Raw genomic sequence first — 12,760 nt, forward strand, 5'->3', positions numbered from 1 at the left:
AGGGACAGCGCGCTGCTTCGCCCTCTCAGCCTTCCGTATTCCCACCTGCAGCTCCCAGAAGGCCCTATCTGATTCCGCCGTGAGAGAAGGCTGCTAACACGAGGCCCCCATGTAGCTGCTCCCCCACTGTCGCAAGCACGACAACATGCCGGGAATCTGTCGCACCATCCAGAGCCTCCCGCGATCCCCTCCATCTCCCCCTCCCGCGAGAATTCTGTAACACGCGGGCGTGCCCTCACAGCCTCGGGGCGTGCGCTGTCTCCTCGATCCCAGACGCCCGTGGTTGTCGTCCCCAGAAGCAACCCCTCCCCGGAGGGCGGACTCGAACGCAAACCGTCCCTGTCCTACGGCCACCACCGCCAGACCTCCATCGTACATGGCATACAGCATTCGCGGAATACCAGCTTTGTGAACTCGCCGGCTACCAGCCCGCTGAGCCCTCAGGTCATTGCTGCGGCCGGGGCCGTCCCCGATGGCCTCACCATGTCGCAGGAAGACCTCAGAGAATCCCCCCAGGCTAACGGGACGGTACTTGCGGCCCCCAGCTTCAGCACAAATGGTGGTGGCATCCCTGGGGCATCTGCCGATGCAGCTTCCTTCACCGTGGGTGCGCGGAGACCAGAGCGTATGCAGAGCGGCAAAGCAAAGCGGGAGCACCATCATCACCGCTCGCAGTCTCGGCATCATGGCCATCCCCAGGAGTTGAAGACGGTGGGAGAGTATGCGTTGCACCACTTGTTCAACTCGGTCAGTTGCCCACATTCTGGGACGCATACATTTGCTAAATTGAGTTTTTGTAGTTTGTCGGCCAGGCGGACCAAAAGATCAATCAATGCATCAACGACCCAAGTCAGCCTGAACCTCGAGTCGAGCTGGTCTGCGGCCCTGGCATTGACCCCAATTTCGACCAGCTTATATCAGCCTTAGGCCACATTGCTCGCCAAAAACCAAAGCCTTTGATAGACACACTTATGTTCTGGCGGAAGGCTAAAAGTGAGGCTGCAAATACTGCCAGACTGGAATTGAACAACGTGAGATTGTCTTCCTCTTTATATCACGGTTCCTACTGACTATTTGTAGTCGCGAGGCGTCACCCCACCGACGAATGGACTCCTCCCTCGTAGAAATACTGAGCCTATGCACGCTTTCAGTGATGGCCAGCCCTCAGCGACATCAGTATCTACCTCGCCCAATGTTATACTCCTCCGTCAGCAAGCCGTGTTCCAGGCCGAGCGCCGATCAACCGTCTCCATCTACATCCTTTGTCGCGTACTTATCGAAATAATTGGTCAGAGTGACCTCGCATGTGTCACACTTGAAATGGCAAATCGTCTTGAAGACATAATCTATACCCAGCTGAAAGGTGCTGATCCCGAGTCATTAGAGGAATCCCCTTTGCGACATGCCAATTGGCTTATATTCGGGCAACTCTTAGGAGTAATGAGCGAAATCAACTTTGACAGCGTATCTGAGCGTTTTGTTGCAGATCTTGAGAAAATGCAGAAGCATTTAGGGGTTAAGGGTCTTGCGAGTAAAGAAATTGAAGGAAAGGCGGTGCTGGTTGTCCGAGGCATGAGATACCTACGGTTGAAGAGCTATCCCGAAGAGGCTTGGGATCATTCGTGCGATTTCATGCAGTCGCTCGCTAGACTGTTTGTCAATGTCCATGGACGGCCGGTGAAATATGCCTATTGCCAACTACTGAAGGAGCTACTGCTTCGAATAGCAGAGAAAGCAACGATCGAGCTCAACGTGCCGAAATGGAGAACCGTGGTCGATACCATCAAACCTAGGCTTTCACTACTCCTTAGCAAACCAAAACATTGGCACGAAGCGTATCCTCTCATGGTGGCCTTGCTATGTGTTTCCCCAACGGAGACGTTCGCAAACCAATGGCTCGCTCTTGCGCTGTCTTCTCAACCACGTTTGAAAGAACGTACGACACGGGTCACTGCTCTCAGGGGGATATGCCGATTAGTGTGGACCTACATTTACCGAAACAACACAGAACCCCCAAACGCTGTCACGAGAAAGCTAGAGGAGATTATCCGTTTGGTTTTTCAGCCTGGAAAGCGGTCCTACATCTCCACGGAAACCGCAATTGTCGAGCCGCTCATACAATTGATCCGAATAATTGGCTTTAAACAACAGGATCTCTGCTTTAGAACGATCATCTTTCCACTTCTGAACTCCGACCTGTTCTCTTCAGGCAAAGAACTCAGAGTGGGCGACCTCGAGCCTGAAAGAATGGTCATTGGTATCCGATCATTCCTCGCTATCATGGCAGACTTGGAGAAGGGTTCACAGCCACCTTTCCCCATAACCTTTGATTGCGATCCTTACGTGGAACCCATTGAAATACCCTCACTTCCCATCAGTCCACGTCCTGCCGCTCTCCACATACCGCTCAAGTCGTCCCTCGTACGAGAGGAAAGGCTTTCAAGACCCGTGATAATCACAGGATTTGGTGAAATCGCGAAAGAGTATTACATCAAATTTTGTAAGATTTTGGGCGAAATAACCCTAATTTGCGACAATGCATTCGGCGGACAAGCCGTCTTAGACGAGAAATTTGCTGTACAAACTCCGAAGACTCCAATGGCCGATGCCTTCAGCTTTGGGCGAAGAGAAGATCACCAAAACCCGACCGATCTCAGACAGGGCTTCTACGACTTGTTACACGTTGCAGTGCAAGCTTTGCCTCGCTGCCTTTCTCCTCACATCCCCTTCAATTCTCTCATCAACTTATTGTGTACTGGCACCGCACACGTCCAGAGCAATATCGCAGCTTCCTCGGCTCAATCCTTGAAATCGATAGCACGGCAATTGCATGCCCAACAAGTTACCATTGGCTTTGCACGATTCATTTTCAATTTCGACGATCGATATGCAACAATGTCCGATGGCGGCATGCTTGGTCCTGGACACATCGAGAGCACCTTGAAGCTTTACGTAGAGTTACTTCAAATCTGGATCGAGGAAATCAAGCAGAAATCGAAACGAAATGCTCTCGACACTCCGGACGACGGTTTTTCCGGCAACCGTGGCGCCCAGCTGGATCTTTCCGGCATTTGGGCGCATGTTGACGAAGTCGAATCTCATGGCCTCTTCTTTCTATGTTCTCCATCCAGGCGCGTACGCTCTTATGCTGTTACTGTCTTACGACTGATCACCGAATTTGACAAAGCCTTGGGTGGGAGTAATACTAGAATCATACGGGTCATGGAAGAAAGCGCCGAAGTGATGAAACTCAACGACGAGAAGTTATCACTCGCGGAAAGGAGCCGGCTTCAGAGAGGCATGAAAAAGAGCAACGCGGAGAGCACCTTAATCGAGCTTTGTAGCAGCGAAGTGCCGTACGATGCTATGCTTTGGTTCAAAGTCTTCCCGAACTTAGTTCGCATTAGTTTCGACCAATGCCCGTTTGCTGTCACTCTTACTCGCGACATTGTTTGCGCCAGGTTATCTCAAATGCACAGGACTCTGCTCTCCTTGGCAGAAGGGAACCGTGGCAGTCCCTACTCCACCTTCGACAATGCTACAGGCAAAGTAGTTGGACGCTTAGCAACAACAGCCCCAGACGTCGTTATTGAGCAATGGAAGTTGTATCTCATTTTCGCTTGCACGACGCTGACAAATCTCGGCGGTCAGCAAAATACTCAGAACCAAGCAGCTCAACACTCCAGAAAGAATTCTAAATCATCTCAGAAGAGCCAGAACAAGGTATACTCTGCCAGTGACCTCTTTGCCAAGGTTCTTCCATTTCTTGCAGTCGGGAACCCAAAGATCAGGGAAGCCGTCGTGGTTGGGCTAGGCTCTATCAGCATCAACCTTTATCGAACACTGCTGGAGTCTCTTCAAGTATATGTCGCGACATGTGCCGATGAAGCAAAATCACGTCTGGGAATGCATCAGCGGACTGTGAGCAGCCCTCGAAGAAACCGGCGGACTGATCATCTTCGCACTGAGATCACGAATCTCTATAAGGTCACTTCAGGTTTCTTGACAAAGCCAGAAATTTACAACGATGAATGGATCTTGAACAATCTGGTCAACTATACCAAAGACCTCCGGATATTTCTTAGCGACGCAGAGGTGCAAAACGAATGGGATTTCCAGAAGCTACGTACGCACTATTGTGGTCTGATTGAGGAACTGTTCGAAGGCATCAACAGAACATCCGACCCCATCCGATGGATGCCATTCCAAGCTCGCAAAGCCGCCTTTGCTCTCATGGAAGATTGGTGCGGTTACTCTCCAAATCAAAGTCAGATAAGGCAAAGAGAGGACCACATGGCACGATCAATAATGGATCGTGAGCAAGAGTCAGGTGGCAAAGGCAGCACTACTGCTACTATAGCAATTGAGAAGAGAGAATTAGGAACTGCTGCCCTCAGCGCAATGGCATCGCTATGTGTAAGTCACAGTCCTTACCAACTCGGACCCAAGCATTTCTAACCCCATGTCAGGGCGGACCAGTTTCTATTCAAACACAGCAAAATTTCCTCCACTTCGACGTCAACAGGATGCTGTCTTGGATCAACACAATCTTCGAAAATCCCAGTGACAGAACACACGCCATTGGCCGTCGTGCTCTGACAAATCTAATTATGCATAATCGAGAACATTCCTATCTCCTGGATAGATCGATTGAGATGTGCTATCGGTCGAAGTCTTCGAAGGCATTAGAGAGCTACTTTGAAGTCGTGACACAAGTCTTGACCAAGGAGGAGTCTTACACGCTACCGTTCTGGAAGGTGCTTAGCGCCGGGCTATACACTCTCGGACACGAAAACTACGAACTGCGAATGAAATCAGCAAGACTGCTCCGAACCCTCGAGGCGCGCCAGCAGAAGAACTCTAAGTTACAGGATTTGGATATTAGTATTTCTGACAAGACTATTGCGGTCTACAAACTTGCTCAATTCGAAACATCACGACGGCTGGCCAAGCAACACCCGGAGTTAGCCTTCCATGTATTCTCGCAATTTTCCGTCTACTTCAAAGAGCTGCAGCCAGATCATCAGCGAAATGTGGTGGCGGCGCTGCTTCCGTGGATTCAAACTATCGAACTGCAGCTCAGTCCTGACGGCGGGCCGACAGCGAGCTCTTACATGCTTTTAGTCAATCTTTTTGAGATAACGGTTCGATGTGGTAATGCTCTTCACAACGAAATTCAAGCCTTATGGCAGGCGTTAGCGACGGGTCCTCACGCGGGAAATGTCCAGTTGATTCTGGACTTCATAATCCTGTTGTGTTTAGAAAAGAGAGAGCAGAATTTCGTGGATTACTCTAAACAGATTGTTGTACATCTGTCTAGCACACCAGCTGGCCTCAAGGTCTTCGAATTTTTGCTCATGAAAATCAATCCGAGGACAATGGTTGTAGAAAAGGTGGAACCAACGACCCCACCCCAGGATACTACATCGCTTCCCTATCTCGCAGATCTCGGTCAGGTCTTACCGAGTAGCAGTAAACAGGTAAATACTTTGCGCAGCCCAAATCTTGGATGTAGCTGACGCATTATAGTCCGGGTTTTCGATGGGCCAATTATGCCTCATACTATTGGTAGATCTCATGGTATCTCCCTTTCAGCTTTCACAAGAGCATGTACCGCTCCTGCTCCAGGTCGTACTTATCCTGTGGGATCACTACACGCCACTCGTCCAGGACCAGGCCCGAGAAATGCTGGTTCACTTGATACACGAACTCGTCATCTCAAAGATTGAGGATGGAAGCACTGAACCAGACAAGAAAGCCATCGAAAACTTCATTGAAAACATTCGCCGCCACAAACCTGAGATAGTCTGGGAATACGAAGATAACAACGGAAAGGACGACGAAAGCTCAGGTATAAGGGTCCCTAAAGGCATGATCCATGTCGCAGACCAGGTCCTTGATATTTTTTCCCTGGCATACCCGGGGATTCGCGAGGAATGGGGCAGGGTCACCTTGAGCTGGGCAACCTCTTGCCCTGTGCGCCATTTGGCATGCCGGTCTTTCCAGCTATTCCGCTGCATTTTAAGCACCCTCGATCAACACATGCTCTCGGACATGCTCGCAAGGCTCTCAAATACGATCTCGGATGATGAAGGTGACATACAGACCTTTTCGATGGAGATTTTGACTACTTTGCGAACTATCATCGAAAAACTTGAACCGTCGGATCTTTTGCAATATCCTCAACTGTTCTGGACGACATGCGCTTGCCTTAATACGATTCACGAGCGAGAATTCATGGAGAGTCTTGCTATGTTGGACAAACTTTTGGACAAGCTCGACTTGAGTAACGAAGCCACTGTCACCACTCTCGAGGACAACTATCCTCAAAAATGGGATATGCCTTTTGAGGGCATTGCTGGTTTGATATACAAGGGAATCAGGTCAAGTGTATGCTTGGATCGATCGCTGGGTATTCTTGAACGGCTAGTCACTCTTCCGTCCAACAGTCTTGTTGGAAACGACAATCGCCTACTATATACGATACTTGCGAACTTCCCAAAATTCCTCAGATCGTTCGAACAAGACATACCAGACCCAAACATATTTAAGACGGCGGAGGTCTTGGCTAATATGTCTGAATACGGATGTCCCAGTCTATCTCGAGCGCTCAGTGGTTTCGCAACTCAGCGGTACCGCACCGACAAAGATTTCCTTGGACAAGCCGCATCCGCTTTGCGATCATCAATCTTTCCAAACTGGGAGTACAAAAGCCTAATATTCCTACTCAGCCTGCTTACCAACAAGCTGCCATGGGTGAAGATCCAGACGATGCGTCTTTTGTGCGTAATCATACCCGAGATTGATATGCGCAAGCCAGAAATCGCGGCGAAGGGGCCGGATCTTACATCACCCCTACTACGGCTTCTCCAAACGGAATTCTGTCCGCAAGCCCTGCAGGTGCTTGACTATGTCATGAACATGACTGGTACACCTACACCTTTGGACCGACATCACCTTCGCATGAGTATGGCGGGGTCACACTCTAGCCGAGCGTTTCGAAAGGAGTACGACAAGACACAGAGTCTGTATGGCATACCCGAGGAGACAGGCTGGTCGATCCCGATGCCCGCTCATTACTCGGCTTCTACACGCAATAATGTGCATGCAGTGTTTTACACTTGCATGACACCAGAAAGCAACAATCTGTCAGAAGTCACGACTCCGAAGATCGAATTCCGTCAAGAAGAATTCCCCTTCAGTCCATTTCCCGACTATCGCACTACTACAATGACCTCTACGTCCGAGGACGTCCGCGGAGATGGTCATATTGGTGAGCTGGTTATGAAGCTTGATAGTCTAGATGACTTCTTCGAAGACGACGACACTGAGACACTCTCCGAGCTTCCTTCTAACCTTTCTCTCGGACGGTTCAACTCAAGCCAGGCTGATGTGCGAGAGAATGTCTACGATCAACAAACGCTTCCCATTCTACACAAGTCTCTCACTCGGAACGCCAGCGTTACATCATTTCAATCTGGCTTTGCTGATGCCAAGGTGCCAGCGCCGCCAAGAGACCCAGGCGTCATGACCCCAACGCTGTTCACGGCGCCATCCGGATCTCTTGCGCCTGCACCGTCTGGTCCCCTTCCGCGGCCAGGTCTGCACTCTCGATCTGTCACGTCACCTTCGGTCAATCAGCGGACACCACCAGCATTTCCGATGAGTACAGATGACAATGAAGAACCCTTCTCGGACGACGACGCATCAACAGGACGTATGACCACCGTAGAGAAATCTTTCTCTCTTGAAGGCATGATTCGCCCTCTTACTCAAGATACCAGGTCACGAATCAGGTCCGGCATGCGACGATTGACAGGCGGAGGAGGAGACGCGAAGGAGAAGGAGAGGACGAGAGAGGCCATACGGGCGGCGTTGCAAAAGAGCCCACAGGTGCCAAAGGTTCCTGACATCTACCTACAGAACCCGAAATCAGCGGAACCGTGAGAGAGTCTGCTGCAGCTACTTTCTTTTTCTTCCTACAGGGCGGATTCTGTCCTGGCGCTGGCGATATTTAGATGCTTCTTTTCCGTAGTCGATGGTGCATGGGGACAGCATGGGAAAAGGCGCGAGTGCATATACATGGCGCAGATGCACAAAACTGTCCTTGGTGTTGGACTCTGCTTGGAGTTGGTAGGGCAACTTGCACTGTACTGTGCCACGACGACGTGGTTTGGAGAGCTGGTGTGATTCCATAGCGGACTTCTGGGCGCAGCGAGCGCAGCCTGTGGAATTGCTTAACTTGATACCCAGAAATCTCCGAAGATACATGATTGCAAGCTGCCTCCCGTCGTTCGACAGTCGACTGCGCACGGACCGTGCTGCACGTGATATGATGACGTTTCACGCCTAGGACGCGGGCCACTCCCCAGATCGACCTTCCAGGTTCGAAGCCACCTCGCCAGTGTTTTCACCCTTCCATCACGTCCACACACCCGCTGTGCCTCTTACTTTTCAAAGCAGCCGCCCATACCCCTAGCTCCATCCCCCGCTCTTCAAAATGGACTTCTCAGACGCTTTGTATGTGAACGCAACCGAGCGGGGCTCCGACTCGAGAAGCAACAGGCAGCTAACATCAGAATAGCCGCATAGTCAATCTGGCCATTGGTGTCCTCATGGTCCTAGGCGGTGTTGCGCAATTCTTTCACTTCCAATTGTGAGATGCCCCGTCCCGACTCGACCGCGCAAACTCAGTCGCAACCACGGTCAACTCCTTTCCGTCGCACGAGCCAGCGGAAGCTACGCTACATCGCCTTACCATTGCTTTACCGGTACCCCTTTAGCATGTGGTAGAAATAAGATGGCCGTGGGATGCGACGGGGAGGGATGACACCTGGAGAATAAATGCACTGTGGATCGGAGTTTTGCTGACGACGGGAACAGCAAGGATATCATTCTTGGAGTGTACTTGATTATATTTGGCCTTGGTAGGCACTCTAAACCCCTCACAGTAGACTACGCGACTAATGTACTCTCAACAGCAACTGCTCTTCTTGGTTCGCACCTATATCCAGCTCTCGGTGTTCACCTCTAACCGGAAGCGCAGAGTTCCAAATCCCGCCGCAAATTGCTAAGCATGCTTCATTCATGTTCTCCTTCATTGGCCGCGGAATCTGTGAGTCCAGTTGCAAGAAAGACAGGTGGTGAAGGGCACGCAGCTGACGAGGCGTAGTCTATGTCTTTATTGGATCGGTCGTTGTTGGCGACCAGTGGTACAAGTATGTGCCTGGCACCATCGTAGGTGTGGCTGGAATCGCGTACGTGGTCTTGGAATACATACCATCAATCGAGCCCCCGGCGAACATGCGGTACGTAAATGGCAGATGTAGAAGTAAAGACCAAACACTGATGCCTTGCAGTGACGCGGACGCCGGATGGGGAGCGGAACAAGTTTAGACAGTCGTATCACGACGGATGGCAGAGCCTGGAGATTCCAGCGTGGGTGTTTCGGGCGCGTATGCGAGGAGACAAATCATGTGCTATTCTTGTACGAAAGTGTGCCGGAGGCGGACTAAGGGGCCTGAGGGAGCGTTCAATTCGGCGTAGCGAGTGTGTATATCTTGTATTGTTTGGCCTTCCTGGAATGAGTAGAGACTGCATTTGCCGCCTTGTTTCAGTGCTGCAGAGGACGGCTGGGGCCCACGCGAGCGCCGCAAGCCACCAGGAGGCAATGGCGTAACCATAGGCATACAATGTCTTTTTCAGGCGATCTGTGATGCTCGTCCACGTTGTGGCGGTTCTAGTGGTGAGGCCCCGGGCGAAAAAATGCCATCAACCGAGCATGGAATAGGTGGTATACTACGTACGGGCTGATCTTCGATCATTGTGAAACAACCCGACGGGGCCCGAGTACGAGGTTGACCGGCTTCAGCGCATCTGGCTTGCGCGGCCTCGTCTGCCAAGTGTTGATGCGGCAGGAGCGGGACAATCTTCCAACGCCGTCGATCTGGAGCTGTGGTGACAATCTGGGCGCCGCGGATTGGACGAGGCTTGATTACGAACGCGCGGGTGCTGATTGGCGGGCGCGTGGACGGTGAGCAGAGCCCGGTCACGACTTCCTCAATGCGTGCCGGCCCGTGTTCGACGGCAGTCACCAGTGGAAGAGTGCCCTTCACGGCTTCGACCGACGTGGCTTGTGGCAGGACGGGTTGCCGCTCGCCGAGATTCCCGCCTGTTACCTACCTCTCGTGAGCATCCACCGCAGAGCCCCCTCGCCCCGAACCCCAATCGCCGCCAGGCAGACTGCCATCCCTCCACGCCATCACGCTCCCCCGCGGCCCCCGTCCAGTGAGCCCGAAGCAGCATCAGACTATCAGCCGCTCCCAGGTCTTTGCCGAATCAGCCCATTCGTTTGTGCTGGCTGCCTGCGTGCCGCGGACCTTATATCAAAGTCTAATCCCCACGGCCTCGTCGCATGGAGCAGTGAGTCCCCGCAGCACATCACTATCAAGACATGGCAGGAGGCGTATCAGCCGCTGGCGGAGCCTCTCTGGCGCCTGCTCTCGCACACCATCCCCACCGCCTGTCACGCCAGCCGTCGAGGGAGGACTTCGAGATGGCGGAGAACCTGAGCATGCTCAACCACCCGCAGCATCACCGCCCCGCCGGGACGAGCCCTCAGGCATCTACAGAGGCGGCCAGTCCGGAACATGACGCCATGTCCACCGCTTCGCAAGGTGCGCAGACTGACATATCAGAGTACCACTCGCTCGAAGACACGCTGGCCCACCGACAACCACCGCCGGACCCATCTTCTCCCCACGCTTCCCCAGCAGCCATGCAGCAGCGGCCCCAAGCGACCAACGCCCCGGTGAACGGCCAGGTCTGCAGGTAAGTTCGAACCGTGCTCTTCCACTCCTTCTGAAGGCCATATCGGGAACCCAAATCAGTGCTGATCCGCCACAGCAACTGCGGGACCACGCACACGCCGCTCTGGCGCCGCTCTCCCACTGGCGAGACCATTTGCAATGCTTGTGGACTCTACTGGAAGGCTCGAAATCAGTCCCGGCCGACGAATCTCAAGCGCACTGTGCAGCCTACTACGCTGGCTGTCCAGCAGACGCAAGCAACAGGACAGCCCCACGACCGGAGCGACTCTCCGTCAGGCCGCACTACCTCGCCGCGTGCTACTTATGTTGCTGCCGACCAATCTACCACGGGCACCTGCCCCGGTGGTGGCCGATGCAACGGCACTGGTGGTCAGCAGGGCTGCAATGGATGTCCAGCGTACAACAACCGCGTCTCAAAGACGGCCCAGTTTGCTCTTGCCCCCGCTAGTGCTCAACAGAGTGCCTCTCCTGCTCCAGGCTCTGGCGACGCTCCAGCTTCCAGTGCTGCTGACAACTCAAATGCTCCGGCCGGGCACTCACTCGGCCAAAACGCCGCTAGCGTGGTCCCAGCCTGTCAGAATTGTGGTACCACTATAACACCATTATGGAGACGCGATGAACTAGGCCATACTATTTGCAATGCATGCGGTACGTCGTCGCTCTATTCATCACTAATCCTGCCCTTGTCTATGTACTATTACACACAGCCCACTGACACAAGCCACTAGGTCTCTACCACAAACTTCATGGCGCCCACCGTCCAGTTGCAATGAAGAAACAAGAGATCAAACGCCGCAAGCGCGTCGTTCCTGCGCCTCCGGATATGACTTATTCCCCATCGCAAGCTACCCAAGGCACTCCGCGTGGTTTCGATTCCTCCGTGTCCCCTGACCCCTCTACTTCGCTCCCAGAACCCTCCGAGCCTTACGCTGACCCACAAGCTTCTTGTGCGTATGGGCCTCTTCCTGTTGACTTCACGAATTTCCATCACTCCACTTCTTCATCTGCTACAAATCCACGCCTGAGTTACCAGCAGCAACCTTCACCCAGTGCGCCCAGCCCTCGTAAACGATCCTTGTCTGCTGCTGAGGAAGATATTGCCACGCCTATTCCCTACACCTCGAACGCCCCTCCTTCGTCCACCAACGGCCAGACGCCCGCACCAGCCACTCGCGGAAATAGCATTAGCGCTATTCTAAATCCCTCTACAGCTCGACAGACACAGATATCAGACGCCTCCATTGACCCGACTCTTGGAGTTATAGGACGGCCCGGAGAAGATGAAAGAGCCAAGCGGAAAGACAAGTTGAGACAAGAGGCTGAGGCTATGAGAGAAGCTCTTCGGAGGACCGAGATGGAATTAGAGAGTATGGAAGGCGAGGGAGAGCAATAACACTTGCTGAAAGAAAGGAAAAAGCGGAGGCGGTTCAGCTTACATCCCCCATGTTCGTTCCACGAGGTATATACGAGTAAAATGACGGAAATTCAGGGGGACGAATCGATAGGTCAGGTTATGAAGGTTGGGTTATGACAAGGAGGATGGGTCTCATGGGAGTTTTCGTTCAGCGACACTGGAAATGGATACTGCTACGGCTGTGGTGTCTGGAGTCGATGCGCCCGTTATCACACGTGGCCTTTGAATGATATTCCACTATGGTATTGCTATTTATAAGGATCAGTCCCACCTTACTTCATGAAGCTTAAGGCCAGGAACAGCTTCGATGAGCATTCTGCTCTACAATCAATTCTCCATCAAAAGTTCTATTATCCTTGTTGAGACTAGGTTTTGGTGCTGTGGCTTACGAAATCTCGTCACTTAGCGTTGAGAGAGATCAGATCATCTTACCACTTGGCTAACTCTACTCCACTTGACATTAGACTAGAAGTCTCTCCGCTTCCCGTCACTGGTAGGTAGCATCAACATCGCAAGT

The 12,760-nt window shown here is 52.4% G+C and overlaps 3 protein-coding genes across 3 annotated transcripts; all 3 read left to right on the top strand.

Moving 5' to 3' along the window:
* Positions 1-483: 483 nt before the first annotated feature.
* On the top strand, positions 484-7,947 carry BDZ99DRAFT_471444 (uncharacterized protein; the record flags this gene model as incomplete). The annotated part of the gene is made up of 5 exons (XM_033721723.1): positions 484-747; positions 801-1,031; positions 1,081-4,416; positions 4,470-5,480; positions 5,530-7,947. 5 exons carry the CDS (start codon positions 484-486, stop codon positions 7,945-7,947), a joined length of 7,260 nt encoding a protein of 2,419 aa, XP_033583146.1.
* Positions 7,948-8,386: 439 nt separating this feature from the next.
* Positions 8,387-9,438, top strand: BDZ99DRAFT_130445 (COPI associated). The gene is made up of 7 exons (XM_033712610.1): positions 8,387-8,520; positions 8,585-8,656; positions 8,884-8,927; positions 8,982-8,996; positions 9,047-9,115; positions 9,173-9,308; positions 9,360-9,438. Exons 1-7 carry the CDS (start codon positions 8,501-8,503, stop codon positions 9,394-9,396), a joined length of 393 nt encoding a protein of 130 aa, XP_033583147.1. The 5' UTR covers positions 8,387-8,500; the 3' UTR covers positions 9,397-9,438.
* Positions 9,439-10,555: 1,117 nt separating this feature from the next.
* Positions 10,556-12,222, top strand: BDZ99DRAFT_376779 (uncharacterized protein; the record flags this gene model as incomplete). The annotated part of the gene is made up of 3 exons (XM_033715042.1): positions 10,556-10,830; positions 10,906-11,477; positions 11,558-12,222. The coding sequence occupies 3 exons, from the start codon at positions 10,556-10,558 to the stop codon at positions 12,220-12,222; spliced, it is 1,512 nt and encodes a 503-aa protein (XP_033583148.1).
* Positions 12,223-12,760: the final 538 nt, after the last annotated feature.

The sequence above is a fragment of the Mytilinidion resinicola genome (assembly GCF_010093595.1).
Source record: "Mytilinidion resinicola strain CBS 304.34 unplaced genomic scaffold BDZ99scaffold_2, whole genome shotgun sequence".
NCBI lineage: Eukaryota > Fungi > Ascomycota > Dothideomycetes > Mytilinidiales > Mytilinidiaceae > Mytilinidion > Mytilinidion resinicola.